The 15396-nt window shown below is 44.6% G+C and overlaps 1 protein-coding gene across 1 annotated transcript in view; it reads left to right on the plus strand.

The window, feature by feature from the left end:
• The window catches only part of ELAPOR2 (endosome-lysosome associated apoptosis and autophagy regulator family member 2), a 103054-nt gene that overhangs the window by 67564 nt on the left and 20094 nt on the right, over window positions 1-15396 (plus strand). The window contains exons 5-12 of the mRNA XM_061368128.1: window positions 2617-2703; window positions 5736-5841; window positions 6489-6641; window positions 7611-7699; window positions 10996-11176; window positions 11934-12062; window positions 13017-13107; window positions 14482-14584. Coding sequence (XP_061224112.1) covers window positions 2617-2703; window positions 5736-5841; window positions 6489-6641; window positions 7611-7699; window positions 10996-11176; window positions 11934-12062; window positions 13017-13107; window positions 14482-14584 — 939 coding nt within the window. The remainder of the gene's footprint in view (window positions 1-2616; window positions 2704-5735; window positions 5842-6488; window positions 6642-7610; window positions 7700-10995; window positions 11177-11933; window positions 12063-13016; window positions 13108-14481; window positions 14585-15396) is intronic.

Here is a 15396-nt window from a genome sequence, read left to right on the forward strand (position 1 = left end):
GGGTCATGACTGTCCCTGTTAGTCCAGCCTTTTACAAGGCAGCTGTTAGTGACAGAAGCACCAGTTTGAGAGTGTTTGACTTGAGATGCCTTTGAAGGGGTTTGACATTCAAAAAGACTTCTTCCAAGGTAGACATCCAGAGCCTGAGGCGCTCCAAGACATGAGTATGTGGAAACCTTTAGCTTTAGTTTTAGGTCAATTTGGGTCACAGCAATTAAGATGAAAAGAAAAGCAGAACAGACAGAAGTGTGATCCTTAAAAACAATCAAAACCCCAGAAACAACAATTCTCCAAAGAGATTTAGGAGTAAAAATTCAGAGGCTTTTCAGTAGGAATTCGTCTCTAAGGATGTGCCTATGCTGTGAAATGGAGGGGCTGAGCATTATTACCTCTGAAATGGGAGCAGCCTGGCTGGGCTTACACCATGCTCTACCCAAGTTACTAAACCAGTCTGATCAGCAGTGACTGGAATGGAAAAGGCAACCTCACTCTGCCGAGGTGGGTGGTCTAGCTGGGATCCAGGGAGCTGGAGTGTTCCCACCACCAGGGTCTGCATCATGTGTAGATGCCCCATGTTAGGAGATGCTTTGGAAGGTTCTGCCAACACCTGCATTGCTTTCCTTGGCATGTTTTTGTTCCTATGGCATGTCCCATATCTACTATTTGGGACAGAAAAAAACCTAACAGGGGTTCAACTCAGAGCAGGAGATGACTGCGAATTTTCAGTCTGCTCTGTTACTGCCTTGGTATCTGTTTGGTGAGCTCAGGTTTTCATCGGGAAAGCGTAGCTTATGGTACCTCACAGGAGTGAGGAGCCTTAGCTGATGTTGGTTAATATTTCTTGAAGCCTGGTGATAGTGCAAATTATCCTTTTCCTTAGTAGAGAAAGGAAGACAAAAATAACCTGCTGGAGGCACCCTCTTACTGCTACTTCAGTGCAATAGTCTGCTGTTGCACTATGATAAAGACACTGCAGGCAATATTATTTAGCCATTTCAGGTTAGACTATCCTGTCTTCTTCATGGGGAGAAAGCAGCAAATGTATTTTCTGCTGTCAGATGAAGGTACCGGGATTCTGAATCCTAGCTCCAGTTGCTAGACTGACCGATCTGCTCCTGCAGTGAGCAAATATTGTTTCTCTGAGCACTGGCTTTGAAATTGGCTTTTTGATAATTATTTTTATCCATATCCCACTCATCCACCTCCTTAAATTTATCATTCCTTGTTCAAGAAGCAGTGAGTGGTGCAGTCCTTATAGGAATGCCCATGCAAATAATTCCTAGCCAGCTGCAGTATTTCAGGGAGTTTCCTGAAAATATTGAGGTTTATTTTATAGTTAAATAAACCGTATTTAACACCCCCCTGAAAGTCCCTTTTTTTTTTCTCCAGCGTGTCTTTGTGCTTAAATATATTTAACAGTGACTCTAGATCTGGATAGTAGCATTTCCATGGCAGCAGCTTGCTGGGAAATGACAGAGTCTTTGGGCTTTTGAGGCGCAAGTGGCTGCACTGCTGATGTGAGGTTAGAGAGGAGATGTCCTCAAACTGGGAAGCAAGTGTGGATGCTTCTTGTTAGATACTCACTGCTTCTGCAGCCTGCCCTTCCCAGGCTCTTTTTACATACTGAAGCCCTTTACACCTTATAAGAAGAGATTATATATTCTTATCTTGCTCCTGCAGGTGGGAACTGCAGCACAAAGATGCTGGAGCTCAGACTGTGCAAGATAATTAGGGATCTACCTTATTCATAGGTGCTTCTTCTCACCTCTTTTCCTCAGTGCTGTTGATATAGGTGGGAATTAAGAGCACAGATGCTTTGGAGGATGTGGGGTTATGTGACTTGTTTCAGACTTAACATGGAAGAACTTTGAGGAGGATGCTTGACTCCAGGTCTTCTGAAAGTGTTGAACTGGCCTTTCTCCTTGGTTGGAATAAAGCTGAGTAATTTAACTTGTCCTCAAAGGGACTTGATACTGCTTATTCAGAGATGACAGTTTTGAGATGAAAGAAGTGGACCACTGTGAAGGCATTCACCAAATCCTACTCAGCTATGCTGGACCTGGGCAAGGGTCAGTCAGCCTCACATTTCTGCCAGGGCAGACTCCCCATGGCATATTGACTCCCCGGTGATAAGGTCACTTTCATCCCTAGTGAGGTTGGGTGGTAGGGAGCCAAAGACATAGCAGATACTGGCTGCAGACAAAGCAGTTTGTCTTCCAGCTTTGGCCCATCTGCTTCTACCTCCCTATAACTTAGAAGCCCATGGCCTCCAGATTTTGGAGAACTGGGTCTTGGTGGGCTCAGGAGAAGAAGGTAGCCGAAACAAGGTACTCAGCATCCAAGTCTGACCAAATACTGATAAGATAAGGCTGAGATCTTATCCTCCTGCTCTTCTTTCCATCTGCATCAGAAGTGGTCACTGAAGGCATTGTTAAGCTGGTATCAAGTTTTGAAATTTGGGGTGGGTTTTTTGTATTGCCACAAGTAAGGCAGCTCTGTCCTATATAAGTAGACAAGAGGAACAAAGCTAAATCTTATCATTCCCATCCAGCAGTCATTATGCTGATAGGGATACGCACCTGATTGTGGTCATTGATCTTGTGTTTTTATTAACAGATACAAAATGATCAGTGCAAAGAGATGGAGTCCACAGCAGACAAGTGGGTGAAGCTAACAGACAACGGGGAATGGGGCTCTCATTCTGTAAGTGAGCAAAAAGTTCCTTCATGAAGCCTTTTTCTAGTACTAAATGTCTTTAATCTCTTCTGAGCAGATAGCAAACCAGGACCAGACACTGTGAATGCATTTGAAAGAGAACAGCTTTCTTAGTACTGAGGGCAAAGCCACCGAGATCTCTAAGGGGCTGCTCCCAAAGCAAATGATATAGATGCAAGACTCTATATTGATTTCCTTGGGCTTTAAATCAAGTGCTTTATGAGGTTAAATAGATTTATGCAAATCCGCGTGCCAGAGTCACTCTGCATGATTGTAATTGAAATCTTCTACAACAGTTGTTTGCTCATGAGAACACAAATTACTCTCTGTTGCTCAGCAGAGCGGTGTGTGTATGTGAAGGCAGATAAGATGGGCATTTTACTCCCAAGTGTGTGTAGAATAGCTGGACTGCACCCAGCTTGTGCTCTGTGGTGGATTACTGGGCTGGAAAGCAAGCTGGCAGCACCAGGGTGGCTTCTGCAGCTCTGATAAGAGCGTGTCCACATTGGGAGCAGCAGCAGTTTGGCTGGCCTGTGACCCAGCTGGCTGAGTTTGCTTGGTGCACACCAACTCATTAGCTCATGGTGATGCCTGGCTTCCACTGCACTATCATACCCTAATTCCCAAAGCCAGACGTAAGTGACATTATGCCAGAAGAAAAATGCTCCCTGTGGGCATAGACAGCAGCCTGGTCTCTGTTTGCCATGGTCTGCTTATCCTCCTGGAGGAGAAACCATATTCCAGTGCCAGCTCTGGTTGTCAGTGCTTGTTGGCTCAGGTACAAACCCCTGAGAGTCACATCATGAAGCAGGAGATCTGGGTGAGGAGAGGTGAGTGGCACAGGTTGAGAGATAGATCCAAGGCCAGGGCATCAACTTTGGTGAGCTGGGAGGTGTAACACTGTCTGCATGGGAGATGGTGCCATCTGGTATCATCATCTGGGATGTGCTACTGGCTTTGAGGGTTGCTTGGATTCCTGGATGAAATGTAGACACATGACCTAGGTGAGATGCATGTTCTGTCTCTCCTCAAGGCTTTTTTCTGCACTGCAAATCATGTCATGGTGACTTCTCTGAGCCCAGTTTTCCAGCTACTTCAGCCCTTGCTTTCAGCACGTTGGTCCTGCTCACCAGAGCTGATATTGGGTATCTCTGCACCACACAATGAGATGTTTGGTTCAATATGGTCCCAGTTTTGCTGTTACCTGTGGTAACCCAGCCCCCATGGGTAGTAGCTGTTTGGGGAGTGGAAGTTGCAACATGCTATATTTCCACTTTGCTGATTTTATGAGTGAACAAAACCTGTGGTCCTGCCAGGCCTGATGTAAATCTCATTATCCTGAGCCCTTATGCTAGAACAGTTCATCCCTCTTCTTGTGTGAAAACGCAGCACCTTCAGGCCAGTATCACTGTGTTGGCAGTAGACGTTTTGTACTGGGCTAGTAGATATGGCACAGCTTTGCAGGCCAGGCAGGATCTTGGTGAACCTGCTTCTTACAGTGAATAGAGTGATACTGAGGTTACAGAAGTCACAGTATCACAGTATGTTAGAGATTGGAAGGGACCTCAAAAGATCATCTAGTCCAATCCCCCTGCCGGAGCAGGAACACCTAGATAAGGTTACACAAGAACGTGTCCAGGTGGCTTTGAATGTCTCCAAAGAAGGAGATTCCACAACCTCCCTGGGCAGCCTGTTCCAGTGTTCCGTCACCCTCACTGAGAAGAAGTTTCTTCTCAGGTTTAAGTGGAACCTCTTGTGCTCCAATTTGTACCCATTACCCCTTGTCCTTTCATTGTTTGCCACTGAGAAGAGCCTGGCTCCATCCTCGTGACACTCCCCCTTTATATATTTATATACACTAATAAGGTCACCCCTCAATCTCCTCTTCTCCAAACTATAGAGACCCAGCTCCCTCAGTCTTTCCTCATAAGGGAGATGCTCCACTCCCTTAATCATCTTAGTTGCCCTGCGCTGGACTCTCTCCAGCAGGTCCCTGTCCTTTTTAAACTGAGGGGCCCAGAACTGGACACAATATTCCAGATGAGGTCTCACCAGGGCAGAGTAGAGGGGAAGGAGGACCTCTCTCGACCTACTAACCACCCCCCTTCTAATACACCCCAGGATGCCATTGGCCTTCTTGGCCACAAGGGCACAGTGTCGGCTCATGGTCACCCTGTCGTCCACCAGGACCCCCAGGTCCCTCTCCCCTACACTGCTCTCTAACAGGTCGTTCCCCAGCCTATACTGGAACCTGGGGTTGTCAGTTGAAGCCAATGGGCAGCAGCAGTTCTGCTGGAAGAAGTGGTCCTACCTTCTTCCTGACCCTTATCCCAGCCACAGTGCCACCAACCCACTACCCTTCCTGTGCCGGCACAGGAGTCATGCAGCCACTTGCTGAATCATGCTATCAAGACAAGTAGGTCAAGGCAGTTGGAAACCAGGTTGTTCTCTGCATCTTATGTGCTGTTCAGGGTCAGAAGTGAGCAGGAAGGATGGAACTGCTGCTGCGGGCATCTGTGGCTTGTGCCTGGCTGACTGATCATGATGCTGTGGTGTTAGATGTAGGCAGACCTTTGTTTATAAAGCTTATAAACTGGAATTTTGAACTTTGGGTTGTATTGGGTTTCTTTATAAAAGTGTATCTCAAGGCTTTAAAACCAAACTGATTTGCTGTATCTGAACATAAAGCTAGAGATTAAAGCTCCTGAGTGCCAGGGGTAGCTGGATAAAAGCAGGAACAGCTTTTTCCCAGTTCTGCTCACAGCAAGGTCAGAAACAGCTCTTGGTGTTTTTCCACAAAACTGGGGTGTTGAGAAGCTCCTTTATAAAGCACACTTTCACACTCCTCAATGTCTCTGCAGCATCTGCCTAGCTGTCTTCCCATTACTTTTTGACTCACTAAGCAGCTTAGGAAAAGCCAGGATTGCTGCTAGGATGCAAGAAATCTGAGTAATGAAGTAAGAAATAAAACAGCTTCTTGGTGAGGGGATGTCTGCTAACTGCTGTGGGTGTTGTTGCAGGTAACTCTGAAATCAGGTACCAATATATTATACTGGAGAACAACAGGGATTCTCATGGGGTCCAAAGTAGTAAAACCAGTTCTGGTGAAAAACATCACAATTGAAGGTAAGTGATATTTGCCTTTAAGGTCTTATCTTGTTCTTTCATCACAGTGTTTGCTAAATACTGTTTCTACTGGAGTGCCTAGAGTACTGGAGTGGCTTTTTTTTTAAGTCCTTTGTCCTCTGCCTCGTCCTCTAAAGTGTTGAAAAAAGGACAGCAAAACTTCAGTTTCAGGCATAAGGCTAGAAGATAATTTAACTGGTAAACGGTGCCTTCTAGTGGAGAAGACTGGCTTAGCAAATAAAGAGAGGAAAAGGAATACGCCAGTTTTCTTTGGTATAGAAAAACCATGCTTATTGGTAAGCCTCTCAACAGTGATATATGGATATATAAAAATATGTCATAACAATGACAGTTAAATTACTATTTAAAGAATTTAATTAATCTGGGATTGCTGTTTTGGTGCTGGGTGTAATCAAAAATTTGGAATATCATATAAGTTTCTTACATGGGTCAGGCTTGCATTGAGAAGCAAAGAGCAAAGACCTACATTAATGAGTCAGCAAAGCCGAAGTGTCTAAAGGGAGTCATGAAAGTCTGTGATTTTGAAGCTGTGCTATGAAGCTAGCTTGCTTTCCTCCATAAATGGGTGGGCAGTAGTTACAGAGCATACTCCTATTTCAGTGCTTTACCTGTAATTTATCTTACAGGAGTTGCATATACATCTGAATGCTTCGCATGCAAGCCTGGTACCTTCAGTGACAAACCAGGTTCATCTGGCTGCCAGGTGTGTCCGAGAAACACTTATTCTGAGAAAGGAGCTAAAGAATGCACCAAGTGTAAAGAAGAAATGTATTATGCAGGTACATAAATCAGATGGGTTAAGCAAAACCAGGGGAGCATCTTGAGGTCCTTTTCAGCCTTAACTATCCTATGATTCTACGATTCTATGTGCCGTTTCTATGTGCAGAGTGAGAATGGTTTTATCCAACAATCAGATTTAGTCTCCAGTTGGCAAAGGGCACAAGTAGAGGGCACAAATATACATAATGGGCCACAGCCTATCTTGGCTAAGCTAATCTCTACTGATGTGAAGGGATGGAGAGCTTTATGACCTTGAATGGAACAGGTCTTCTGCAGGATAATAGTCGTGCTGTGCCCTCTCGTGGTAATCTGTGTTATCGGTTGGCAATGACCTGAATTGGCTTCATCACTGCTTTCACGCTTGTCATGTTTCGAGGGATCTCCTTTCCAGATCGTTTCCTGGCTTGTCCCTGCCTTCTGAGTGGTTGGAAGATGTGGTAATCTAGTTGAAAATTCTAGTCCCCAAAGTCCTCTGCATTCCCAGCTGTGGTTAGCTGGTGATCACCAAGTAACACGGACATAATCCATTCTTCATGGTCAAAATGTCTTTAGTTTTTTCCTTGTTGTTTCATGATAAAGGCTCTGAAGAGTCAGCTACTGACTCAGATTATGGCAAATGCTTGGGGACCTGTGCCTGTGCTCAACATGGGAGTGGAAATGCTGCAGAAATAGCTGGGGCAAGGAAAAATCGGGCCAGTGTTTTAAGGAAGTTTCTAATGGGTTAAAGTGGTTTTTTTCCTTATCAAGTGAGAACATACTCCCATGCTTGGCAAACACCACAAATTACTGGTAGAAGGTGAAGGGGTGGAGTGAGGGTTTGGGTGAATCCCTGATTGTACCAAATCGATGAATTTCAGTGTGACAGCACAAGCATAGCTGGTATGTTCCCTGCTTTCCCACTTCAGTTCAGCGGAAGGTTCATGTGGACTCAGTTAAGTAACATCCCTTTCCTCATCCTTTCCTTTTAGATGAGGGATCCAGTGCATGTATAGAACGTCCCCCATGCACAAACAAAGACTTTTTCCAGATCCATACTCCGTGTGATAAGGAAGGAAAAGTAAGTAGAAGGCATGATCCTACTTTTAAGCTCATTGAGCTGTGATCCCTTGATTTGAAAGCAAGGCAGAGTTTCTAGGAAACTCTTTCACAACTGCTTTCTCAATTTTGCTTCCAGCATTGAGCCTCTCTGAGGCTTTGGGCTTGTCCTTTAGCTGCCTTCTCTGCATTATTTATTCATCTGTAAGAATCTGCCTGTCATGGGTCTGCTTAAGGGATCCGCTGTTGTGAAATGCTAAGCTCCTTGCGCTTCTGATTAATCTAAGTGGGTCACTGGTGCTACCTCCACACTCATAAAAAGCCAGGGTTAGAGCACAGGGTGAAGCACTGTCCCAGAATAAGCCCTATAGTTTAGTGGTTAGGAATCTTTCCTGGTGTATGTGTCACAGGCTTGTGACAACTTGCCCTGTGCCAGTGATGCCCAGGCATGATTCAGGTGCTACCGTGGCACAGGAGCATTGGACATGATTATTACCTATTACAGGTGGAAGAGTGTTTGGCTGCAGAGTTATGATGAGTATCATGTCCCTTAGTTTTAGCATCAAAGAAATAATGGTATATACATAGCCTGGGAGTATTTGTGTGCAGCAGCAGTGCTTGCTACTAATAGCATGCTTGCCTCATGGGATGCCTTGAAACATCTGGACTTTCAGTAGATTGTTTCATCCAGAGATCTTGGATCTACTGGGACTCTCATAGAGGAACCTGCTGGTGGAGCAGCCTGGCTTTGGATCTGTTCTGCCCTTTGTGCCAGCAGTCAAGTGGGAATTTTGGTGTGATTTGAACAAGGAACTACTTATTGTGATGTGAAGCCCACAGAGGTGTGGGCATATACTTGGGCCCCTTTTCTTCCATTTCATAGAATCATAGAATAATTAGGGTTGGAAAGGACCTTAAGATCATCAGGTTCCAACCCCCCTGCCATGGGCAGGGACGCCTCGCTCTAAACCGTATCACCCAAGGCAAGTCAGGGCTGGCGCTCTCTCTTAGATCTAGATGGGGTGGCAAGTAGTCAGAAACCATAGCCCGTGTAGGTTGCTTGCCTATATTTGCTGGCAAGAGGGAGTATTTTGGAGTCTCCTGGTCAGGCAGTTCATGAGCTTTAATAACAAAGCATCAGTGAGTTTAGCCCCAGAGCTGGCAGGCTGTACATCCTGGTCTTGACTCACTGATTCTTGCTCTGCTAATTGCCTGTAATTAGCAGCAATGTTCAGTGCTACACCCCCAGGTAATGCTTTAATTGCAGGCTCCTGGGGATTTCCCTGTCACTGCTCTGTGTAATTCAAAGCTTCCTGGCATTGAATAGGTTCCTGCTGTTGACCCTCTTCTTTTCTCCTCTGTGGCCTTTCCTTTAGAGATGGGCATCATCAGAATGCAAAGTGTGTCTTTCTGCAGACACCCTTTATCTTCCAGTCGCAACAACATATGCTATAAACACACAGATACTGGTTGGGGTTTCAGGACTGCTTTCACCATTTAGTGCTCTGCACCTCTGGAGAGTGGTCCAAGTTTGCTGTAGTCCCCAGCCATCTCTCCACGTGATGCAGCTCAATGAGAAGCCCTGACTCTGCAGCTCATCTTCAGGCGAATAGTGGCCACAAAGCACCAACCTAAAGGCCTATTGATCCGTGGCTCACTAAAATTAGCCAAGTTTTTCACTGGACATAAGATTGCTCTCTTCTTCCTGCTGCCCCACTCCGTGTATAGAAGGGGCCTCAGGAGATTCAGGCTCTTGACTCCTATTGGCTTTATTTGACCTACTGCACTGAAAATCCCAGTCTTAGAAACCCTCCCTTGTGTGGCTATGGACACTCTCTGACCCTTTCCTCTCTGCTCAGATGCAGTAGGATTGCTTTAACATGTATAGTGTGCCTGGGCTCTGGGCAACCACACAGGTACTTTGTCAGCTCTTGGGCCTTTTTACTTGAAGTAATGTGCACCCTTATGCTGCTGAAGCATTTCTGGAGCAATATTCCAGAAAATCCTCTAAGTGTCCAGGAGCAGCAAGGGTCCATAAAGAGCAGATGCCACTCTGACAGCAGGAGCAGTCCCACAGTACCTGATCAAAGCAGACCCACATTCAGCCAAGGCTGCCCTCAGACAAGTCCGTAGTAATGAAGCTTGACCAATGTCAAGCTGGGACATCAAGCCCATGGGTCAGTTAGGATGTGGGTCAACCATGGCACATGACCTGGCACAGGCATGGTTGCAACACAATGCAAGCAGTTGAGAGCCTCTGCTTAGCTGCAGCTCCAGGGAGCTGAGGGCAGAGCCTGCACTGAGGCTCCTTTCAGCTTTTCTTCAAGCAATTTCAAAGACGATCAATACCTCCTGAAGAGCTCTGTGTTATCAGAGGGCTAAACTTGAGCGCAAGCACTTCATGCCCAGCATGGCAGGGGCATGTGCTCAGGGCCCTCTATCAGATTCATAAGGTCAAATCTCCTCTCCAAGTTCTGTACCTTTGCCTCTGGCCTCAAGGATCCCTGACTGCACTGCTGAGACCAAAGGGTAGAGGATTCCAAAGCAGGAGTTCTACCAGGTTAAAGTCCGGCCAGTTGGGTTTCTCACCTCTTGAACTCATCTTATTTTTATCTTGAGCTGTTAAAAGCTTTCAGCGATAAACTCCAAATCAGATGAAATTTTAAACTCAACTTTACAGGTGATACCTCTCACCTAAGACAGAAAACTTGGCTCCTCAGACAAACGTAATGACAGAGAGGTGACAGTGTTGTGCATAGTAACACTAAGGTCTGACTCATGTAAGTGTTCATAAACTCCTTATGTGCTGGGGAGGTACTGGAGCAGGGTTGGGAGAGCTCCTGTGTGGTTTTGGCCTTTCCTCAGTAGTAAAAATGGCTGGAGAGAAATTGAGAACTTGTCAAAGAACACGCCAGTATGGAGAAAAAAGTGCAAAACTTGTGGTGTTCTCTGCTAAAAGGTGCGTTCCCAATAGAGGGATTTTAGAATGCAGAAGTTATGTTTTGGGTTCCTATGGATAAAATGCAGAGATTTCTTCTGCAGATGTTAGAATTATTTATCTGACATTCCTCGGAAATATTTTCATGGGAAAATCCAAAAGATAAAGAGGAATGAAGAGTAGTAATTGTTCAAAGCTTCACATTTTTGCTTTGCTTTTAAGGTCTGATTATCTTGAGTGTACCCTGGATGTACAAAGTCTGGTTTTGGCCTAAAACACTGGGAATACCCTAGTTTTATTTACAATGGGGACCTTGATTGGCACATCTAGTCCTCAAGCTTCATAACACATTGTCTGAGCTCAGTGTCTTCTCCTTCCAGACTCAGATCATGTACAAATGGATTGAACCCAAGATCTGCAGAGAGGATCTCCCTGATGCACTGACCCTCCCTCCTTCTGGAGAGAGGAAGGATTGTCCACCCTGCAATCCTGGCTTTTACAACAACGCCTCCTCTTCCTGCACTCCTTGCCCACCAGGCACATTTTCAGATGGAACACAGGGTAGGATCCCAAAAAAACCCTGCTTGTGTCCCCAGAATCAGTGGTTTGCTTGCATGTGACTTAGCTTAATGACACAGCATCATAAGTCAGAGTTCATTTTGCATAAAATACTCATTAAATAACATTGGAGAGAGGGAGCTGGATGTCTGTTTTCTCTCTGAAGTCCATTCTTATCAGGGGTTGCTGCTCTAAGATGACCTGCTGTGCTTTGAATGCATTTCTTGGCTGATGCAAACATCCTGAGGGTTATTTTAAGGGATTCTGAGAAGGGAATCAGAACTTCTACAGTCAGTAATTCTTCCTCACCCATTCTCCTGTCCATGCCAAGTTCTTCTCTGTAAAACCTCATTTTAAGCACTGTCACATGAGCACCCTGCCAGCATTGTCTAGCCTAAACTCTGGCTTGTTGATTCTGAAATGCATTTGCCCAGTGGCCACCTACAGCATTTTGTGTGAACTCTTGTTTACCAGTATGATTAAACCTGCAGCTGAAGCTGTTAAAAAGGAGATGTTGCTTAGGGGATCAGTTGCAGATTACTTACCACAAAGATATGATGCACCTTTTTTAAAATACTGGTCTTGTTTCCACTCCTCTAGTGCTAATAAGTCTTTGACTGTTTAATTATAAAGGAATTTATTATTTTCTTTGCTTACTGCTTGCACCAGAGGGTAAAGAAGTGATATCTGTGTTCTTTAAACACCTTTCAAGTTGTGTTTTGGCTGTGTGACTTTCTGTTTCTGACCTTTCGTCCTGTAGAGTGCAAAGCCTGCCCTGCTGGGACCGAACCAGCTCTTGGGTTTGAGTACAAGTGGTGGAACATCCTGCCAGGCAACATGAAGACGTCTTGCTTTAATGTTGGCAACTCAAAGTGTGATGGGATGAATGGTGAGCCAAACTCCCTGTGTTGTTATGTGCCTTTCTCCTGCGATGATTGTGTTGCAGTGGAGCACCCATCAAAATGAGTATGCTTTTTGCTGTGCAAGTCACAAAATACAGTTTCCCCCCATTTCTCTAATTGCACCAAGCTTAAAACTTCCCATAGGAAGCAATGTCCCATTATCACAGCGAAACAAAAAAATCTCTTCTATACCAGAAGAGGGCAGAAGCTGGAGCCTATATGAAGTCCCCTCAGGTAAGGACCCACCCTACTATAGACTTTGATACATCTGAATATCCCCATTGAAAAAACTCCACAGCTATATGACTTCTCTCTAGTTTATCTCCTTTTGTGCTTTTTGATAACTGTGCCCATTGAAGTTATACATGATTCTTTTGGAAAACTTGATTAAAGTCTGTGGTTTTGTTTGTTTAGCTCTCAAAGATTTCTCTCTGCACATGTGCTAAGATAGCAGCAGAGAGCAGTCACTCCTCACTGGTGAGAAGAATCCCATTCAGGACTTCTCTGAACGATTTTCCTTAGGCTGATCCGCCTTCTCAGTCTGTTGTAGCTCAAGCTTTCCATTATGCATGTTGAGTAGAGGAGCACTACAGTATATGCTTAATGTTTAACACATAGATTCATTGATTCATCTGTTTTAAGGCTGGAAGAGATCAGATGGATCATCCCCTTTGAGCTGCACAGCACAGGTCAGGGAATTTCAATTGCTTTGCTGATTTCAAGGTGATATTTGCCTATAAAATCAGCAGTTCATACAATTGCTAAAACTTTTCATTCAAAAGCATTATTATACTGCATTATAGTTTATACCAAACATCTTTAAAATGTACGAAAGTACTGAATTGCTTAAAAATGTATGGTAACAGAGATTTTTTTTTTGCCCTATGAACCAGAAACTTTCCATTTCTTTATTATTTTTTCTTTTCTTATGTCCTGTGAAGGTTGGGAGGTGGCTGGTGATCACATCCAGAGTGGGGCAGGAGGTTCTGACAATGACTATCTTATCTTGAACCTGCACATCCCAGGATTTAAGTAAGGAACGGGATTTTTGGTTTTAAGCCATTTCTCATTTATCTCTGTCTCTTACACCTATTTCACATTACCCCTGGAATGTACTGAGTTTTCCGTTATGGAGTGCAATGATGTCCTGAATGAGAGGCAAGAGGAAACTTGGATTTTATTCCTGTGTCCCTTGGTTTTAGCAGTGTTTGCTTCAGTCTGAGATGCCAGCCGGCTGGCTATCTGGAAACTAAGAAAAGATATTCCTATCCCCCTGTTTCTACATTATCCCAAAGGAACCACCTAAACTAGGCATGAGGTGTACAGTGGTGCCTGCCCTGAAGGTGTTCTACATCAACCCAAGTTGCTCTGCACTGTGGCTCTGGGTAGCCTGCACAGTTTGTGCTCCCCTTGGAGCCACTGATGAGATGCAGGAAAACAGGACATCCCACCTCTCCTGCACCCTCAGACAGGATGAACCAACTGCTTGAGGTGTTTGTGTGTCTTTGCCAAGGGTGAACTTAGACTCCTAGCTCAGATCAGGTGCCAAATATTAAGATAGGTAAAGTATGGCAAAATGAACCTCACGCTTCCTTTGCCGAATCTTAGCTGAGGGGGGTTGTGACTTCTTACACTCAATGAATAAACACTGCTTTTTATGTTACAGTATGAACAAACTGCAGTTAAAATAAAAGAGAATTAAGAAACATATCTGTGGAGAAGCTCAACATGTCCCAGTTTAGGTTTACTGTTTAGTGCTTTCAGGGGACCACCCTGAATACTTCTGGTTTGCATGAAACTCCTGGAAGTGTCTCCCACCAATGGAGAGTGGACAAGGGGGAATGGCTTTAAACTGGCAGAAGGGAGATTCAGATGAAATATAGGGCAGAAGTTTTTCCCTGTGAGGGTGCTGAGGCGCTGGCACAGGGTGCCCAGAGAAGCTGTGGCTGCCCCATCCCTGGCAGTGTTCAAGGCCAGGTTGGACACAGGGGCTTGGAGCATCCTGCTCTAGTGGAAGGTGTCCCTGCCCATGGCAGGGGGTTGGAACTGGATGAGCTTTAAGGTCCCTTCCTACCCAAACCACTCTATGATTCCATGTTTCTATGAATTAAGTGATGTAAATCCCTTAAACCATGTAATGCACTTAAGCAATAAGACCTTCTCCCAGTATGGACAAATTTGGGCTTGGTTACATAGAGGGAACTGTGCTATTAGGAATTCAGGCACTTAAAAAATAACCCAGTGCAGAGCCACTGTGCAAAACTGCCCTCCGCAGTTCTGCAAGAGCAGGTTTTATGTGACAAGACTTTGATGGTTTCCTCACTGTACGAAAAGCAATTTGAAGGATTGACTGCAGCCTGTCTGGAGAGCACCTTGTAAATGCTTTGTTCCTTCTCTGTTAAACAGACCTCCAACATCAGTGACAGGAGCAACAGGGTCAGAACTAGGACGGATTACTTTCATTTTTGAGACCATCTGCTCAGCAGATTGTGTGCTGTACTTTATGGCGGTAAGTTGAGAGCTCTCTCCATGACTGAGGACTGAGCCTGGTATTCCATGTCACTTTAATGCCTCTACATAGGCGTGATTAGTTGCACTCAGTTTATTATGATTAAGATAAAGCATGACATTAGTTTAACACTTGTAGTGCCCTTGCAGGAAGGACTTAATGAGTGATCCAGCAAAATTCCTCCACCGTGTGAGTTGTGAACCATTCCTGGTTATCTGTTTATCTCAAAAGAAATCATTGGACACCAAAGAGCCAAATTTTCCTCTTTTAAACCAACCGAAAGGATTCTCAGTGTCTCTTGTGCAGTTGAAATAGCTCTGGTAATAGAGTTGCAAGTCAAGATATGGGGCAGAGGGATGCAAAACAGACAATTTGGATGTTTAAACTTGATGCTATCAGTGACTTCAGGGATCAGACAGGCAAAGTGCCATTGTTTTTACTTTCCTCATCTGCTAATTGAAAGTCCAACAGCTGAGGAAGGTAACTGGATCTGCAGTGGCTCTCCTGCCCCTTTCATTGCAAAAAGAAGTTGGTCTTTTTTTTGTATGGAGTGGTACTTTAAAACAATTTGTTATTAAAGAGAATTGAGGAAATGAGGTAGCCTTTAGTGCTAAAGTGAAGGAATCTCTTTTAAAGGAAAAACATCTTTCACCAGAACATTTACCGTTGATGAAGAAACAGAAAAGTAGATTGAACAGGTTTCTCTTGTGTAAACTTTGACACTGTCTTACTACCTTCAGTTTTGTTTGACTGGAGATACCAACAAAGTGAGTATCAGAAGACAGCAGAAACTACATTTTTTCTTTGAATTT

The sequence above is a fragment of the Neopsephotus bourkii genome, unplaced genomic scaffold (genome assembly GCF_033783945.1).
Source record: "Neopsephotus bourkii isolate Nb327-2 ecotype Australia unplaced genomic scaffold, CSIRO-AGI_Nbou_v1 NB_1423, whole genome shotgun sequence".
Taxonomy (NCBI): domain Eukaryota; kingdom Metazoa; phylum Chordata; class Aves; order Psittaciformes; family Psittacidae; genus Neopsephotus; species Neopsephotus bourkii.